This window comes from Notamacropus eugenii, chromosome 1, assembly GCF_028372415.1.
Source record: "Notamacropus eugenii isolate mMacEug1 chromosome 1, mMacEug1.pri_v2, whole genome shotgun sequence".
NCBI classification, from domain to species: domain Eukaryota; kingdom Metazoa; phylum Chordata; class Mammalia; order Diprotodontia; family Macropodidae; genus Notamacropus; species Notamacropus eugenii.
In genome coordinates this window covers 738,461,888-738,478,121 of record NC_092872.1, presented here as the reverse complement: position 1 = coordinate 738,478,121, position 16,234 = coordinate 738,461,888, and the positions used below count along the sequence as shown (strand labels likewise).

General features: G+C 47.2%; 1 protein-coding gene across 4 annotated transcripts in view; it reads left to right on the top strand.

The window, feature by feature from the left end:
* EXOC6B (exocyst complex component 6B) overlaps positions 1–16,234 on the top strand; it is a 607,915-nt gene that overhangs the window by 462,979 nt on the left and 128,702 nt on the right. The window contains exon 21 of one of the 4 annotated variants that reach the window (XM_072614391.1): positions 9,194–13,838. The exons of the other annotated variants lie outside the window; for them this stretch is intronic. Within the exon in view, the coding sequence (XP_072470492.1) occupies positions 9,194–9,199 (6 nt within the window). The 3' untranslated portion in view covers positions 9,200–13,838. Of the gene's footprint in view, positions 1–9,193; positions 13,839–16,234 lie in introns of those variants that run through there. 4 annotated transcript variants of the gene reach the window in all.

The window sequence follows — 16,234 nt, the reverse complement described above, 5'->3', positions numbered from 1 at the left end:
TTGGAGACTGACAGCCAAAGACCAAACTGTATGGTCATTCAGGGGTCAGGAAGGGTAGTGAGGCCAGAGGAGTTACAAAGGTCTTCCTGGAGGAAATGGGCCTTGGATCTTCAAGAATGGGTGAGAAGTGAATAGGCAGAGAAGAGGGATAAGGATATTGGAGGAGGGAGAGGAAACCGTATTTAAAATGTGTTGGTGAATGATTGGGAAGGAGAATTATTGTTGTCAGTATGGAGGATGGCGCTTCTCCCATCCCCTCTCCCCAAAGTCTGGCTCATCTCTTTAAACTCCATGCTGACACTTTGGTCTTCTTTCTTTCCCCTCTGTTCTTCTTCCTCTCCTTCACCTCACACTGTTTATGAACGCCAGCCCACCTCCAAGCGTTCTGGGCACCTCCAGCCCACAGCTGTGGGAGACACAGAACTCTCCTCCTTGGAGAGAGAAGGACTCGTTTTTTCCCTGGGCCCTTTAGAGAATTGTCGTCCCTTCAGGACGGTTTCCTCTTCAGGGAGGTGAAGCTGTTTTCTCTTCCTTGTGCCCAACGGTTGTCTACTTCCTGCATACTTAACTTTCTTTCGAAGTTGAATGGACCGGATTATACAGCCACTAGAAAAGGACATTGCATCAGATCTCCTGAAAGGCTCTTGGGCAGCAGCTTTTGTACAACAAAATCATCCCGAGATATAGAGGGCTTTTTTTAGCTTAAGCTGGCGACATTCCCTGTAGACCAGTTAGTCCCCAGTTTGTGCACCTACAGCCTGATGTAAACACCGTGCATTTCCATCGCAAAGGCGCACCTGCCTTACAAACAAGAGATGTGAATCTCTAACTTGAGAGAAGCAATCTTTAACCCTCTTTGCCTCCTTGGAAAAGGAGCTGGAATTTTTTATTATTGATAGACACAGGAGCTGAGATACTTACCGTGGCTCGGCCAAGAAATCTGCGCCCAGCTAAAAGAAACAGAGAGCACTCAGTCTTTGCTTCCTCTAAGATGTACCACATTTCTCTCATTGCCTCCACTCCCAAAGCTAGTAAAGGTTACTGGATAAGAGGAAATTTAAGACTGGGAACGCTCCTGCCTTGCTTAACTGCCAATTTGCTCATATGGAAAAATCTTACTTTTATTTAATAATCATTTAATTTCATTTTACCCTCAGTGGAAAAACCACTTCCAGTAAAAAGCTGGACTTGCCAGATACAGTATATATCCAAGCTAGTATTTATAGTCACTGGTGATGGCTTCCTTTTTGAATCCTCCACCAAGCGACCTCATCCTCTTGGGTTCTCTCTTCTCGGAGTAACTGCTCATTCACTGTACTGGAGCCATCCCTGTGTCTGGGCCTTTGTGATTCCCATCTCAAAGAGTTCATTGAGAAGGTGGAGGTGGGAACCATAATGGGTGACAGGGAGTGTGAGCTAGCTGGGTTTCTCACTCAGGAAGCACAAGTCATCTCTGCACAAAGAATTGTCCCAGGTGGGGAATGGTGTGAACTGACAGTATTCTCTTTAGCTAATTCCTAGGGGCTCTTTCCACACTTTGAGGTTTTGTGCTCAATAGCCAATGGAAGAAGGAGAAAATGGGCTTTGGCCACCTGTAATTATTTTGAGAATTATCTTGAGACTTGAACAGCTCTCAGGATCTGTTCCTGATGGATCAGCAGAAAGAGGCAGCTGGAAGCCATTCTGAACCCTTACTTTAAGAGTTCATTGGTCTTGGGATGCCCACTAACAGAGCTGGGAGGGGAGGGGAGGATCCTGCTGGGTCACACATGGGCCCGGCCTTCATGAGTAGTGAGGCCTCAGATGCCAAAAAGGTCTTGCTGGGGGGCCCTACAGGAGTTTTCAGGAGATGACATGGAATTGGGAGTCAGGAGACCTAACGCCTATTCCTGGCCTTGATACTGATATGTTACATGACCTTGAACAAAGGACCTGGTGACTTGCTTTTCCTAGCTTGACTGTCAGGCCCCATGGGGCCCCTGTCCTCTCCCAGAGATGGGGTGAGAAGTTGAGAGGGATGACTGCAAAGCATTTCCAGATCTTCAGGGCTGCCTTGATGGAGGCGAGGTGGGTGAAAGGAAGGGATAACAGCATCCATAACTGTGCTCCCTTGTGTGAATTAAAAAGGCAAGAGCATGTTTCTTTGCAATTTCTCTTTACTTGCAGGGTGGCCCAGGCACTGCAAATCTAGAGATCCCTGCTTTCTCTTCTGAGCTTTGTGGCCAGACTTGCCTGATACCCCAACTAACACACCCTCTCCTGAATCCCTCAGTGCAGTGTCTATGCTTCACTCCATCAGCTCTGGACAGATGACAACGGTCCAGTGCCATGGTGCTTTTCCCTCAGGCCAGTAGACATTTATGGTAGCATGGAATGATAGATATATAGAGGACTGGACATGGAGTCAAGCAGGCATGAATTCCTCTGTCTCTGCCTCCTGGGTTAACATGTCACCTCTGTGGTGGCAGGGCATGCATCATCATCACATCATGGCTGACTTTGTCTCAGCATCTGTAGAACAGAACTACCCTCTGGGGCATGCCCATAGGACCCTACCCAGAGTCTAGTCTAGACTGTTTTACTTGGTGGTCTCCTTATCTCCAGTTCCATGGATTCCTTTATCCTTTCTCAGACCTCCTTACCCAGCTCTAACCCCTGTGTTAATCTCCAGTCTGTCATCTCCACCTGGATGTCCTGTGGACGTTTTGCACTCACATGTCCAAAACTGGAGTGCTTGTCTTTCCCCCAGATCTTCCTCTTTGCCTGACTTCCCTGTAATTGTTGAGAGTACCTATATCCTCCCAGGCCTTCAGGCTCACAGTCCTCAATTCCTCCCTGTCACCCTTCCATGGCCAATCTGCTCCCAAGTCCTGCCTTTGCAAACTCTCCCACCGCCTGGGCCCAGCCCTTCTTTGCCCTAGAGTCTTGCATTGGCCTTTAGGTCAGGGTCCCCATCTTAGGTCTCTCCCACTCCAGTCCACCCTGTACTCAGCTATCAAAGCAATCTTCCTAAAGCAGACATCTCACCCACTCCCTTAGAAAATCTTTTCTTTTTAAAGTAGTTTCTTATTGCCTATAGGATCAAATTCAAAATCTTCTGTTTGGTGTTCAAAGTCCTTTATAACCTGGTCCCTTCCTACCTTTCTTAGCAGCTCAGCAGATAGAACACTGGACCTAGAATCAGCCAGAGTTCAAATTCAGCCTCAGACACTGCCTAGCTGGATAACCCAGGGTGATTCATTTCACCTGCCTCCCTCAGTTTCCTCAGCTATAAAATGGGCATAGTCGTAGCACTTCCGGGGCTGTTGTCAGCATCAAATGAGATGGTGTTTGTAAAGCACTTAGCACAGTGCTGGCCACAGTCCTCCTCATGATCATTGTATGCACTCTGCCTCCCAGTGCCACTGGCCTCTGTGATGTTCCTAGCCCAGGACTTTCCATCTCCTGATTCTCTGAATTTCCCCTGGCTGTCCGCCATGCTTGGAATTCTTTCCCTCCTCACCTCCAGCTCCTGGCAGCCTTGGGTCCCTTCAGGACTCAGCTAAAGCCCTTCCCAGTCCTCTGCAGTGTTAGGGCCTTCCCTCTGAAATCATCTCCAGTTTAGCCCATGAAGAGCTTGTGTGGACATGGTTGTTTGTCTGCATGTTGAGGGTAGGTTCTGGTGCTGGCTTTCTTTGTTTCTTCAGTGCTCTGCGCGGCACCTGGAACATTAGTGGACACTGAATAGATGCTTCTTACCCTGATAAGTGAACTCCTCGAATGAGACAGTATATGAGTTTTCCCATTGCACAGTGGTTGGGGAGAGTGCTTGATGTGGAGGCTGAGACCTGGGTTTGAGTGCAGGCTCTGTACTCCTTCCCTCGGTCCCAAGGGCCTCTAATCTTCCAACTTGGAGGCTATGGTCTGGAATCCCAGGGAACAGAAGCAAGAAGCATTATGGGAGTTTCAAGGACAGTTGTTCCTGTGGAGTAGAGATACCTGTTGTTACAATGAAAGCCGTCTGAGGCTGAGCTGCCGTTTGGTGTTTAGATAAGCAGGAGCCCCATGCGGTCAGAGGGCCACCTTCAAACCCCAGCTCTGCTCTTTGCCACCGATGTGATTCAAAGCAGGTCACTTCATTTGTCTCAGCCTCCCCTTCCTCGTCTGTGAAATGCTAGGACTCAGTGGTCTCTCGGGTCCTTCCAGTTATAAATTACATGTTCCTGTCTATGAGAAGTACAGCCACCTTTCTGACAGCAGCTAGTGGGCCCAAGTGGGGCCTTGGACTCTGCTGGTGTGCTTTGCAGCCTAAAAAAGGTTTATGAACCACTGCTCCAATCCAGAGACAATCTCTGGAGAATGTGTTGACATCTGGGGGAGTTCAAGTCTGTGCTGATAATGCAGTAATGTATCACTTCCTTAAAGATGTCCAGACCACTGACTGAGCAGAGATCAAGTGACCCCAAACACATTACTTTTTTCCACAGTTCAAGTATAACATCTTCCCCTTTTTCTAACCATCCTTCAAAGTACTCCTTGGGGACCCAGTGTGGAGAGAGGCAACCAAGGGGATGATGTGTCAGCCACAGAGATGGGGGCCCTGAGTTCTCAGTGAGGTTGGGCCACTTCTGTCTCCCAAATGAAAGCAGTGATCATATACCCCCTTGTGCCCAGGGTACAGGCAGCAGGGGCATCAGGCCAGGAGCAGCCCCAGGATGGTAGGGGAATGGCAGCACCAGCAGCATCCGTGAATATGAAAGTTGCCTCATCATACCTCTTCTGTGGGGAGCCCCTCTGGTGGAGCTAGTAGCAGGCCCTAGACACTTGGCACTTATGGGGGTGTCTGCCCCCATTTCACCATGCTCCACATCTGGCAATGAGGGGAGACCTCACTGATCACTCTGTCCCAAAGGGACGTGGGTGGCCTCACTGACCCTTCCACCTATTCCAAAGAGGCAAGAGCGGCCTCACTGACCACTCTGTCCCAAAGGGCAGAGGCAGCCTCACTGATCATTGTGACTGTCCCAAAGGGGTGTGGGCAGCCTCACTGACCACTCTGTCCCAAAGAGGCAGGGGCTGCCTCACTGACCACTCTGTCCCAAAGGGGCAGAGGTAGTCTCACTAACCATTCTGACTGTCCCAAAGGAATACCAGCCTCACTTGGCAAGGGATTTTCCCTCACTGGGGAACTTCAAGCAAGGTGTGATGACCCACATGTTGGGAACGTCAGAAAGCTTATTCTTCTTCAGTCGTGGGTAGGGATGGCCTGTGAAGCCCTTTCCAGCTCTGTGGTGATGGTTTAAAAAAACAAACAAACCAGGATCCCTCCTGATTTGAGTTTGATTTCTCTGATATCTCAGAGCAGCTCAGAAGTAGATGAGACAAAGCTGAGTCTTTTAGAGCTCAGATTCAAACCAAGAGATTTCTTCAGCATCACTTGAAACCTGCATCTCCTCTGGCCCTCGCCAGGCAGGCTTCCTCTTCCACAGAGCAGAGCATCAGGAAAGATAATCCAGAAATGTCCTGGTGACACAGGGTGTGGAAGACAGTGGCTCAGGGGCTTTGGCCCTCCCAGCAATCAGATCTAGTGCTTGGGGTAGAGCTTTATGCAAGTAAAAAGGGATTTCCCCCACACCAGGCATTCTCATTGCCTTAGTAGAAGTGGGCTTTGGAGACATCCCTAGATTTCTCCATCTGTAGTTGTTTCTGGATTCTTTCATGGAAGCAGAATTTACTGCCACTTGAGTTCAACTAAGATTGGACCCTTGTAATCGTCCGCCATCTGAATTCCAGAACTGATGCTTAGTGCCAGAAGGAGCCCTGCTTCTGGACAGGATGCTTGGAGCTTTTGTAGTCTGGGGTCTTCTGAGGTGGGATCCACCAACACCCCAAAGGAGATAGCTCTCACCATGTACACTAGTAGAAATGTTCTTACTCTATGCATCTGCCTTGCGATTTTCTTTGTCCACACAGATTTTTCTCAATGTGGTCTGTCTGAGGCAAAGCCAAGAGGCAGCACTGGGCTCCATTCACAGCTCGGTCGCCTTGTAGTGTGACCTTGGGCAAGTCAAAGAAGCATGCTGGGCCTCAGTTTTCTCATCTGTAAAATGGGAATAATAATAGTCCTTACCTCACATGGTTGCTGTAAGGATAAAATGAGATATTACTTGTAAAGCTCTTTGTCCGCCATCTTGCTTAACACCTCAAACCCCAAACATCTCGGACTAAGCCAATCGTCTACCCTGATGATGATAAGCGGCATCACAGTACTGCTCCTCACCTTCCTTCCTCTTTTCATGGCTTGAACCCTTGGCTCAGTCTGTGCCTCCTGCCAGAAGCTCACATTCCTCATAGCACCTTTACTTCTCGTTCCTCCTCTGCTGTGACCTTGTCCATTTTTCCCATTGGCTAAATGTTTTCTCACTCCCTTCAGATTTCTCACAGGCCTTTGCCTTGATTTCCTTCACCCTCATCTCCTTCTGGCTTATGTCACATTGAGTAGTGTATGTGTTTTTCCTCTCTCTGAGACTGTACGTACCTTGAGGACAAGGTCTCCACTTTATTTCATCATTCTCTTCCTAGTGTCTGTCACAGGTCTGACTTGCTGTGGGCCCTTAGTAAGTTTAAAAGATTCACTCTTCCTCAAGTGCCCCCCCCCACCTCTGCCATGGAATAAATCACCATTTTTACATGGATTCCTTTTCTATCATCCTTCTTCTATTCTGTAGGGTCTGCTTCTCAAATGCCCTTTCAAAAGAACCCCTCTCTCATTTCCACTACTGTTACCCTAGGTCAAGCTCTCATTATTGCTCTACTACATTGCCACAGTAACCTTCTGACTGGTCTCTGTCTCCAGCCTCTCATCATTCTAATCCATCAGTCCGATGACTGTTGGATAAAGCATTCTTAGAGTTTCGAGCATGGCCTCCCCCACCTTCCAGACCTCCAAGGGTTCACAATTGAGTACCAAATCAAATAGAAACTTCTGACCTAAGTGCTCCTCTACACTTGGTCCATTTCCTGCCCCATTCTACTTAATGTACTCTCCACCCCAGCTAAAATCCAGCTACTGACCATTCCCTGAACACTTCCTAGAATTTCCTGCCTTTGTTCATCCTACCTACTTTCATCTTGGATATCCTCTGCACACCACCACTCATCTTCCATCCATCCTTTGCATGGAACTGAAAACAAAAGAGATGCCCATTGACTGGAGAATTACCAACCAAGTTGTGCCTCACGCATGTGATGGACTGAAGCAGGCCCCTCTATCTTAGCTAAGTGGCTCAATGGATAGAGCCCTGAGTCTTTGGCCAGGAAGACCAGACTGCAAAATCCAGCCTCAGATGCTTACCTAGCTGTGTCACAAGTATGATGAAGACCAAGAAGCCTCGAAACGCATGACCTGAGGGAGAGTGAAGGAAGCAGGACCAGAAGAACAAGGTACATAGTGACCACAGTGAGGCAAATGGAAAGAATGAAAGAAAAAACTGAAAAAAACTGTCTAATAATGACTCAAGAAGAAACCAAACAAACAAACAAAAACCAAAGACATTCCTTCTCTTTTTTGCAAAAGTGGGGACCATGTGAGTGGGACATTGCGTATACTGTGAAAATTATGTGTTGGTTCTTTTGGGGTTTTGGTTTTTATTCTTTATTACAAGGAATAATTCACTGAGTTACAGGTAGGCATGTGTTCAGAAATGAAGATATTATGTAAACAAATTAAATTTTAAAGAAATTCTACTTAATTCTGAAAGGTTCAGCATGATCCCACCTCCATGCAGCTTTCTCTGATTGCATCTAGCTAGCAGTAATCTTTTTGTTCCCCTCTTCTTGTTCTTCCACCTTTTCCTCCATTTTGTAATTGATTATGTACATTCTATTCTCTGTTAATTGTTGGCTCCTTAAGGACAGAGATCTTTTATTTATCTCCTGCGAGATAGGTGTTCTTCACACATTCGTTGGTTGATTGAGTGAATGATCAATGTCAGACTATGCCATGCACATGGTGGGGAGACTGAGAGCTGGAGAAGGGTCATCATTAACGAAAGGCTTCTGCTTGTCTCAGTGCGCGGTCGGAGCCAGCTAACAGTTTGGGCTCTGGTTTGGGATGAGTGGGAAGGAGGAAGACGTTATTCTGGTGAGATTTTTCCTGTTGCTCATTGACTTTTCTCGTGAGCTTCAGGGAAGCTCTGGTCATGTGGTACAGCTTCCACACACAAAGAACTGGAGCCAGCCCTGCCTTTGCCGAGCTGGAGCAGGAGTAGCTAATAGAGGAATTATGAGCAGGGCTTGCTTTTAGACATAATTCTAGCCTCTCCAGGGCAGAAATAGTCTGCCATTCCAGTGATCCCAAATGGTCGGTCAACCTTGTCAACAAACAGACCCCTATTGATGACCAAGATTTACCCAGTGCCATCTGATCTAATACCATACCCACCACCCACAAACGACCCTCTTGAGACCCTGACTCCAAACTCAGAGTGTTAATTCAGCTTTGAGATTCACCCTGGGGAAAAATCTTTCAGGTTGGAAGGTGAGTCAGTTTTCACTTCTCTCCTCAGTACCTTGCAAGTGCCTTTATCCTAGCTAGGTGGCTCAGTGGATAGTGAACTGAATCATTAGCCTGGAAGACCAAAGTTAAAAATTCAGCCTTAGATACTTCTTAGCTCCATGACCCTGGGCAAGTCACATAACCTCTGTTTGCCTCAGTTCCCTCAAATGTACAGTGTGGATCATAACAAAGCCTGCCTCCCAGGATTGTTGTGAGGATCAAATGAGCTCAGGGCCTGGCATGTAGTAGGCACTCATTAAATGCCGTTTCCTTCCCTTCACCCTCACCCTCCATCCATCTTCCTGGACAACCGTGTCGGACCTCCCCAGCACAGTCATATTGCCATCTGCCCTGCAGCTGTGCATTCGCTGTCATTTGTTGCTCCTGTTCTCCACCTCTGACTCAGTGAGGTGGAATCAAAGGGGGGCTCTGCCCACAGTCCTTGGTTCCTTTCCTGGCCAGCGCTCCCAGACATATGTTGTATCCACCAGTAGAATATAAGTTTCTTGAGGGCAAGAACTATCTAATATTTGTATTTTTATCTCCCTTGCCTAGCACAACGCCTGACAGAAAGTAGATGTTCAAAAATTGTTGGTTAATGGCTGGGGATGGTGTCAGTGTAATCTCCAGACTGAGGAATAATTCCTCTTTCCTTAGGACTGAGGGATCTGAACCCACCATGGATTTTCCATACAGCTCATCAAAAGGTTCGATCAGGATTGGGTTTCCTTAGAAACTGTTAAGAGCCTAGCAGAGAAGAGGCTTTTCTGTAAAATCAAAAGGATGTTTCTGGAAGAGGCCTGTGAACAGAACCGGACTGAACACAAACAGAGCAGTGCAGGTCAAAGTGATGTGACTTAGCCATGGCTGTAAGCAACAGTGTGCCTAGAGCGCCTTCAGAGCCTGGGAGTGCCCAGGTCACAGTGGCACATCACCAAATGGTGCCACTGGCCACAGGCAGCTGCTGAAGTTGCAGGTCCCATATGTGGGACAGAAGGGACCACTTCTCGCACTTGAGTCTTTTCACATAGCTTTCCACAACTGCTGCTGCTTGTAGGGTGGCATCCAGCCAGGAAGAACAATCAGAAATTTATGAATTCTCCTTCTGTTTATACATCAGTTCTAAAGGTTAAATATTAGTTCAACTTGTATTTTGTGCCATGTCCACAGGTGCATCCAATAAAATACTGCTCGCACATGGCTCTCTTGGGTAAAATGCAAACACACTTGTAAAATACAAATCTAGTTTCCTTTATTAATGGTCACTAATGGCCTTGGATTAAGGTAGAATGTGTTGAGTAAACAAATGAACAATTAGCAGAGGATAATTCACAGATTTACTAATTATTATTCCCTGCTGAGGATATTTGCCTGCCAGGATAAATATGCCAGTTTAAAACAATAAATATGTAAAATGTGCATGATTGGGTCTGATTGTTTACATGAGAAAAGGATTCTCTAGGACTTCTCCAAGTCATGATATCTTCTAGCCCCTGTAAGTGTTTCCCGACAATAAGTGATGAGGGTGGGGGTGATCATGGCCAGGCAAGCTCCCAGTTTGATCACACTTCACCATTCACAAAGCCCTCTTTATTTATGTGTTCTTGTGAGGTAGGTAGTGCAGGCGTCATTTCAATTCTACAGAGGAAACCAGGGCTTCCAGAGGTCAAGTGATCCACCCAGAATCACAGAGCAAGTGGTGAGTTTTTCAGCTCCCACTCTAGGGTTCTGTTAGCATACAGTCTTTCCAAGGTATTGAAAACCAGTGTAAACTGGAGTGTCATCTAATGAAGAGAAAGTATTTCCGGAAAAGTATTCTTTCTGTAGTCACACTTTAAGTTCCTACTTTACTTATAAAATTAAGGCCTCCCTCTTTTCCTCTACTCTCCATTTTACGCTTCTTACTTCCTCATTATAACCTCTGAGGAAAAAGTGATCCTTCTTATCAAGAATAGCCCTGTCCTTGCGGTCTCCATCCCACACCACTGCAGGTCTTCCAGGAACCAGTGTTCCCAGCCTGCCTGCTCTTGCTGTCACCCGACTGCTTCCCTGTACCTATACGTGTGCTCAAGTCTCCCCTCACCTCGTCCTGCCGGTCCCCTCAGGGACTCTCTTAGAGCTTTTCATGCCCCTTTTTCCTACCTTTGCAGTCTATCTTTTGCCTCCACCTGTCTCTTGACGCTGCTGTCTTCAAGTTAACTCAGTACATTTGTCTCAGTGTTTATTACTGAAGTCCTAATCTTGTGGCTCTTGACATTGGTGACCATCTTGTCCTCCTGGAAAGTCTTCCCAGACGAAACTCACGTCCAGTAAAAACGTTTATAGCAGCTCTTTTTAGTGGTGGCAAGCAGCTGGAAATTAAAAGGACTCCCAGATTTGGAAGAGTGATTGAATGGAGAACCGTATATAAGTGGGATGCCGTGCTATTGTGCTGTTAGAAGAATTGAAGAGGATGGTTTCAGAGAAACCTAGGAAGATGTGGAGTGAAGTGAGCAGACCCTGTAGAACTGTTTGGATTGTAGCAAGATGAAGAACTCTAATCACTAGTGGTCAGCCACACTTCCAGAAGATGCTGCTGATGGCCCGTTGTCCATACAGGAATTTCATTTAATTGACTGCGCATGTTTGTTACAAGGGAAGATAAAAATAGACTTTTTTTGTTCATTTAAAAAGAAGGTCCTCCCTTCCTTGGCTTCCATGGCATTGTTTCTGTTGGTTCTCCTCCTGCCTACCTAGTTAGGTTGTACAGTGGGTAGAGCGCTGGGTCTGGAGTCAGGAAGACCTGAGTTCAAATCCAGTCTCACATACTTCCTAGCCATGTGACCCTGGGCAAGTCACTGAACCTTACTTGAGCCTCAGTTTCCTCAGCTGAAAAATTGGGATAATCATAATATCACCTACCTCCCATGGATGCTGTGAAGATCAAATGAGGTCTTTGCTGTGCTGAGCCTCATTTTCCGCTGTGTTTGGGGTTCACAATTCTAGCCCCTCCTATAGGTACAGGCAGAAAACCCTTCCTGTTCTCCCTCATCTGGCTGAGCCCTCCTCAGGCTCAGTCTCCTCTTGTTGATCATTTGTCTATCTCTTGCCCTCCAGCTTTTATGGGGTTCCAACATCAAAATTAAGCCGATGAGGGTCTCGGGTCACCCCTCTACCCACCCAATCTCTGTCCTCATCATCTCCAGTCCTTTAGAGCTATGTGCCTGCCAAGTCTGTCCTCTTGGACACCCTGTAAAGCAGAAGTGGTCCTCCCCCTCCCTGCCCCGCCCCCTGCTGCCTTGAGGGCATCCCTGACTCTTCTTCTCCACCCCTGAATCCAATCAGTTGCTCATTCTGCTTCCCTGCATCTCCACTCACATGGTCATTAGCTCCATTCAAGCCTTCACCATTTCTTTCCTGCCCTACTGGCATGCCCTTCTAATTGGTTTCCCTGCTTCCATTCTCTCTATCTCCACTCCACCATCCTCCACACAGTCTTCCTAAGACCCAGGTCTGACTGGGTTGCTGTCCTGCTTAAAGTCACTTGATTTTTCGGAGCCTCCGTTTCTTCCTCTGTAAAATGGAGGTGTCTGTAGCACTTACTCCACAAAGTTGCCATGAGGACCGGACAGGAAAAGTGCTCTGATAAACCTTCAGGGACTCACTGTCAGTGCCAGCTGTTCTTAGGAGCAGTGTGATTCTAAGTTCCCTGAAGGTGGCAGCTGCTTTGCTTTCTCTGCCCTTGGCCATGGGCCTGGCAGAGGGCCTTTCATTCCCCTGCCCTTTGAGCTCTTTACTGAATGTGAGGGAGTCCAGAGGAGTTGCCACCGGGCACCCAGGAGCCTCTGAATGTCTGAAGAAAGCATCGGAACAGGGAGGAGGAGGAGAAAACTTCTCTTCAGCTATTTCAAAAAGTAATCTAACTTCAGAGGGTAAAAGTTTTGAGAATATTCAAAGGTGAGACAGAGAGAAAGTAGGCTCCAAAGATCCCTGCCAGTGAGGAGCTCTGCAGCTGTTGAGCTGTGTCCAGCTATCAGCACTGGCATCATTGTAGATATCCGGCACCTCTTTGCAGAGGACAACACTTATTTGGATATAAAAGTTCTGTTAAACTAGTTTTATAAATCACTTGCCCTGGCGTGTCACCAGTGCTCTATTCATTTATTTTAGGCTTCTTTACCTTTTTTTGTATTATTTTTATCTTTTATTTTATTTAGAAACTTTTATTGGGATGAAGTATTGTATGGAGGTAGACTCCTCAGTTGGATTTTTATTTCTTTTTCAACTCCAAACTCTTGAATTAAAAATGAGAGCTAAGAATCACTCTTCACTGAAACCATTACAGTTAGAAAACCATTTGGGATGATGGCCAGGCTGTGCAGGTCCACTTTCCCCTTCCCTGTCTCCCATACCCCCAAACACCATCCCAGCACAGATGCTCTACTGTGGCAGAACTGGTGAATGGCTCCTAGGGTCAAGAACACGCACACCAGCTGCATTGTTAGGCCCTCTCTGACCTTTCACCTGTTGATTGCAGCAGGAAGGAAGGAGGTGGAGGAGAGGTCGCCTTCAAACACTACTCTGTTGGCTTCTGAAATCAAATCTGCTACCCTGCTGCAGGGCAGAGCTGGAGACCCTCATTATGAGCGGCAGAGAACACATTGGATTATGTGATAATCAGCTAGTCAAGAAGCATTCATTATTATTAATCATTTAGAGCCCCATAGGAGCTCCTAAAGCCAGTTTTCTCAGGAAGATACCTGGCATGAGGTCCCTCCATAAGGAGGCGATCTATTCCATTTGAAAATTGAACTTTTCAGGTCATCGTTTGCCAACTTTTCCATTTTTGGACATATTTAGGAACTTGCCAGTATACCCTGAGCCCACTCCCATTGTGTACAGATGGGAGCATCCTTGCCACCTTCCTCATGAATCCTCCTGCAGCCTCTGTTCTGTGCCACCATCAGTTGGCAAAGCAGATTAAGGCACCCAGCATGGGGTGATGAAGACTCACCCAAACCTCCCACCAAGGATAGCTAGGTGGCTCAGTGGGTAGAGCGCTGAGCCTGGAGTGAGGAATGTTCATCTGTATGTGTTCAAATGTGGCCCCAGACTTACTAACTGTGGGACTTTGGGAAAGTCATTTAAGCCTCTCTGCCTCAGTTTCCTCATCTGTAAAATGAGCTGGAGAAGATGACATGCCACTCCATTGTTTTTGCCACAGAAACCCCAAGTGGGATCACAGAGTCAGACATGACTGAAAAATAACTGAACAGCAAGACGAGCCTCCACATACCGGGCTAGGAAATAGTATTTGTTTAAATGAAAAGTTAGCATCTGATTTAGAAGATAGAGTACTGTTTTTGCGAAGTATTGTAGCTTTGTGGGTTTTCAGGATCTCGAAGCAGTCCGGCTGCTGCTGAACATCACTGCTTCCTTTTTTCCATCAGAAGAGTACTGTAGAGTAGAAAATGATAAGACTGCCAGAACTGGGGGTAGGGGTGGGGGGTGGGTAAGAGCCATTGTGGGAATATCGCGTGTTTGGTGAACCTCTTTGGGGTCCCTTTGGAGTGAGCAAGATTAGAAGCAGCCTATGTGAAAGAAAAGGTCCAGCTTTTCACTCAGTTGAGGCAGTAAAACCAAAGAATAGTTAAAAAAGAAAAAAAGATCTCCCTGGCTGATCAATCTTTTTTTACATCTTGCCTCACCTACTCTGTGCAGAGTCGTCCATGTCCCCAGAGAGCTGCAGCCCTGCAGAGCTAGGAGAAGGCAGGCCCGGCCTGTGGAGGGTCTGGCTTACTGAGCACTTCGGCTTCTTTTACGGGGAATGGCTGGGAACTGCTCACAGTTCTCAAGTAGGAAATTGTCAGGACAGGGAACATAAGGTTTGATTGCTAAAGGCTGCTGCAGGCTATTGCTGAGAAGGCTGAAGTTGGGGGGCCCAGCAAGGCCGAGTGACTCCTTGAGATGTTGCTTTTAAACTCCATAGTCTGGAGCAGAGTAAAACGACTGTGGTTTTATGGCGCTTGTGTCCTGTACATGTGCCGGCAGCAGAGATTTCTTTATTTTGGCTCTAGCTTTTTATGAAGTAATAGCCTCCGAAAAACCCTGGCAGCCGGTCAGCAATGGCAGAGGTGAAACCATTCATTTTTTTTCTTCTTTCCCTTTTGCCCATCTCTCTCCCTCCCACACAGAGTGAGCCCTCTGGGCCCAGGGCTCTTGAACCCTGGAGTGTCATGGGGATGGAATGAGCTGATAGAGATAGCACTTCTTTGGGGTGGAGAGGAGAGGAAGAGAGTCGGGGATCCCTTCACACCCTGAGGGGATGCTGGTGGTGGTGCCGGCCGAGGGTCATCTCTAATGTGAAGTATCCCAAGCCCAGGAAGGTGGAGGTTAGATTGCGTCCAGAGAAGATGAGGAGCTCTGACTTCACCAGTCTATTCTTAGACCCTCCATGGTGGCCAGTTGCGAGCACAGCCATTGCTCACTCTTGAGTTTGCTCATTTGTTCTGGGTATCTTCGTCCCTGTCCTCTGAGTACTGCACTGCAGCCATCGGCTTCTTTGTTAGGGATTGAACTGATGTGTTGTCAGATGATCCGATGGCATCACTTTGAGCAAGTTGCTTTTGGCGGGGGGGGGGGGGGGGGGGGGGGGGGGGGGGCAGGGTAAAATGGGAGGGGAAAGGACTGTGAAAAAACATGAATTGAGTCCCAAGAACTTTTTGGACCTTGACTGAAGGTGGAAGGAGGAACTTAGAACCTAACTCAGCTATCCCTCCAGAAAAGCTTTGAATCTCCAGTGAAGCTCCCATGATGGAGCCTGGCCAATGGGCTGCTTTACGGGCTACCTTGTGCAGTTTGAATTTTGTCTACTTGGCAGACAACCTGCCAAGCATTTGACTTCAGCTTATGATACCAAAACGGTCCAGTTTTGGCTTTGCACTATCTGTGACATGCCTGCTCCTCTCACCCCTCATTTGACTTGATTGAGAAAATAGACATGGACCTCTAAAATATCTGATGTGAGGAAGACCACCTGCTGCCAGGGCCCTCTGTCTGGGCTTTTGCACTCTCCACAGCTACTGCATTTTCACGAATTCTAGCAACCATCTTTTATTTCTGTGCCTGGGGCAAGATGTTCCTGGAAGAAAGGTCTCAGAATGTTCCGCCAATTGAGCAATTCACTGGCTGTGTCCTCTGAGATGCCTCAGGATGTTAGTTGTATGCACAGTTGAGACCCATGTGGTCATGACCCAAGAAATAGCACTATTAAAGATGGCCGGTGGGCTAAGCACTTGAGGATAGGAGACGTGCACAGAAAAGCTTGGAGGAAATTCTTTCCAGTAAGAGAAAAATCAGTTAGTTGTAACATACAGAGCTGGAAACCTTCAAGAGCAATGAGCCTCTTGCTTCCTTCAAATCCTCTGCACTTTGTTCCTCCCATTTCTGTCAAAGCCAAAATCAGCTGTGTGTTGGCCGTGATGTGCTTTCTCCTTCTTTCCTGCTGCCCCCATCATCTCTGAGAGAGACACAGGCTTATCCTCCCTCCACTGATCACCATCATCCTCATTTACAGGCCTCCATTAAGCACCTATTCAGGCATCTCTCAGTTCAGGGTTCTGTCCGGAGTGAGCTAATGGTCCTTACCTTCTGAAAACTAACTGCCCAAGACACTCAGCTCTGATGCAGAGAGATGTGCAAATTAATCATGTAAATAAG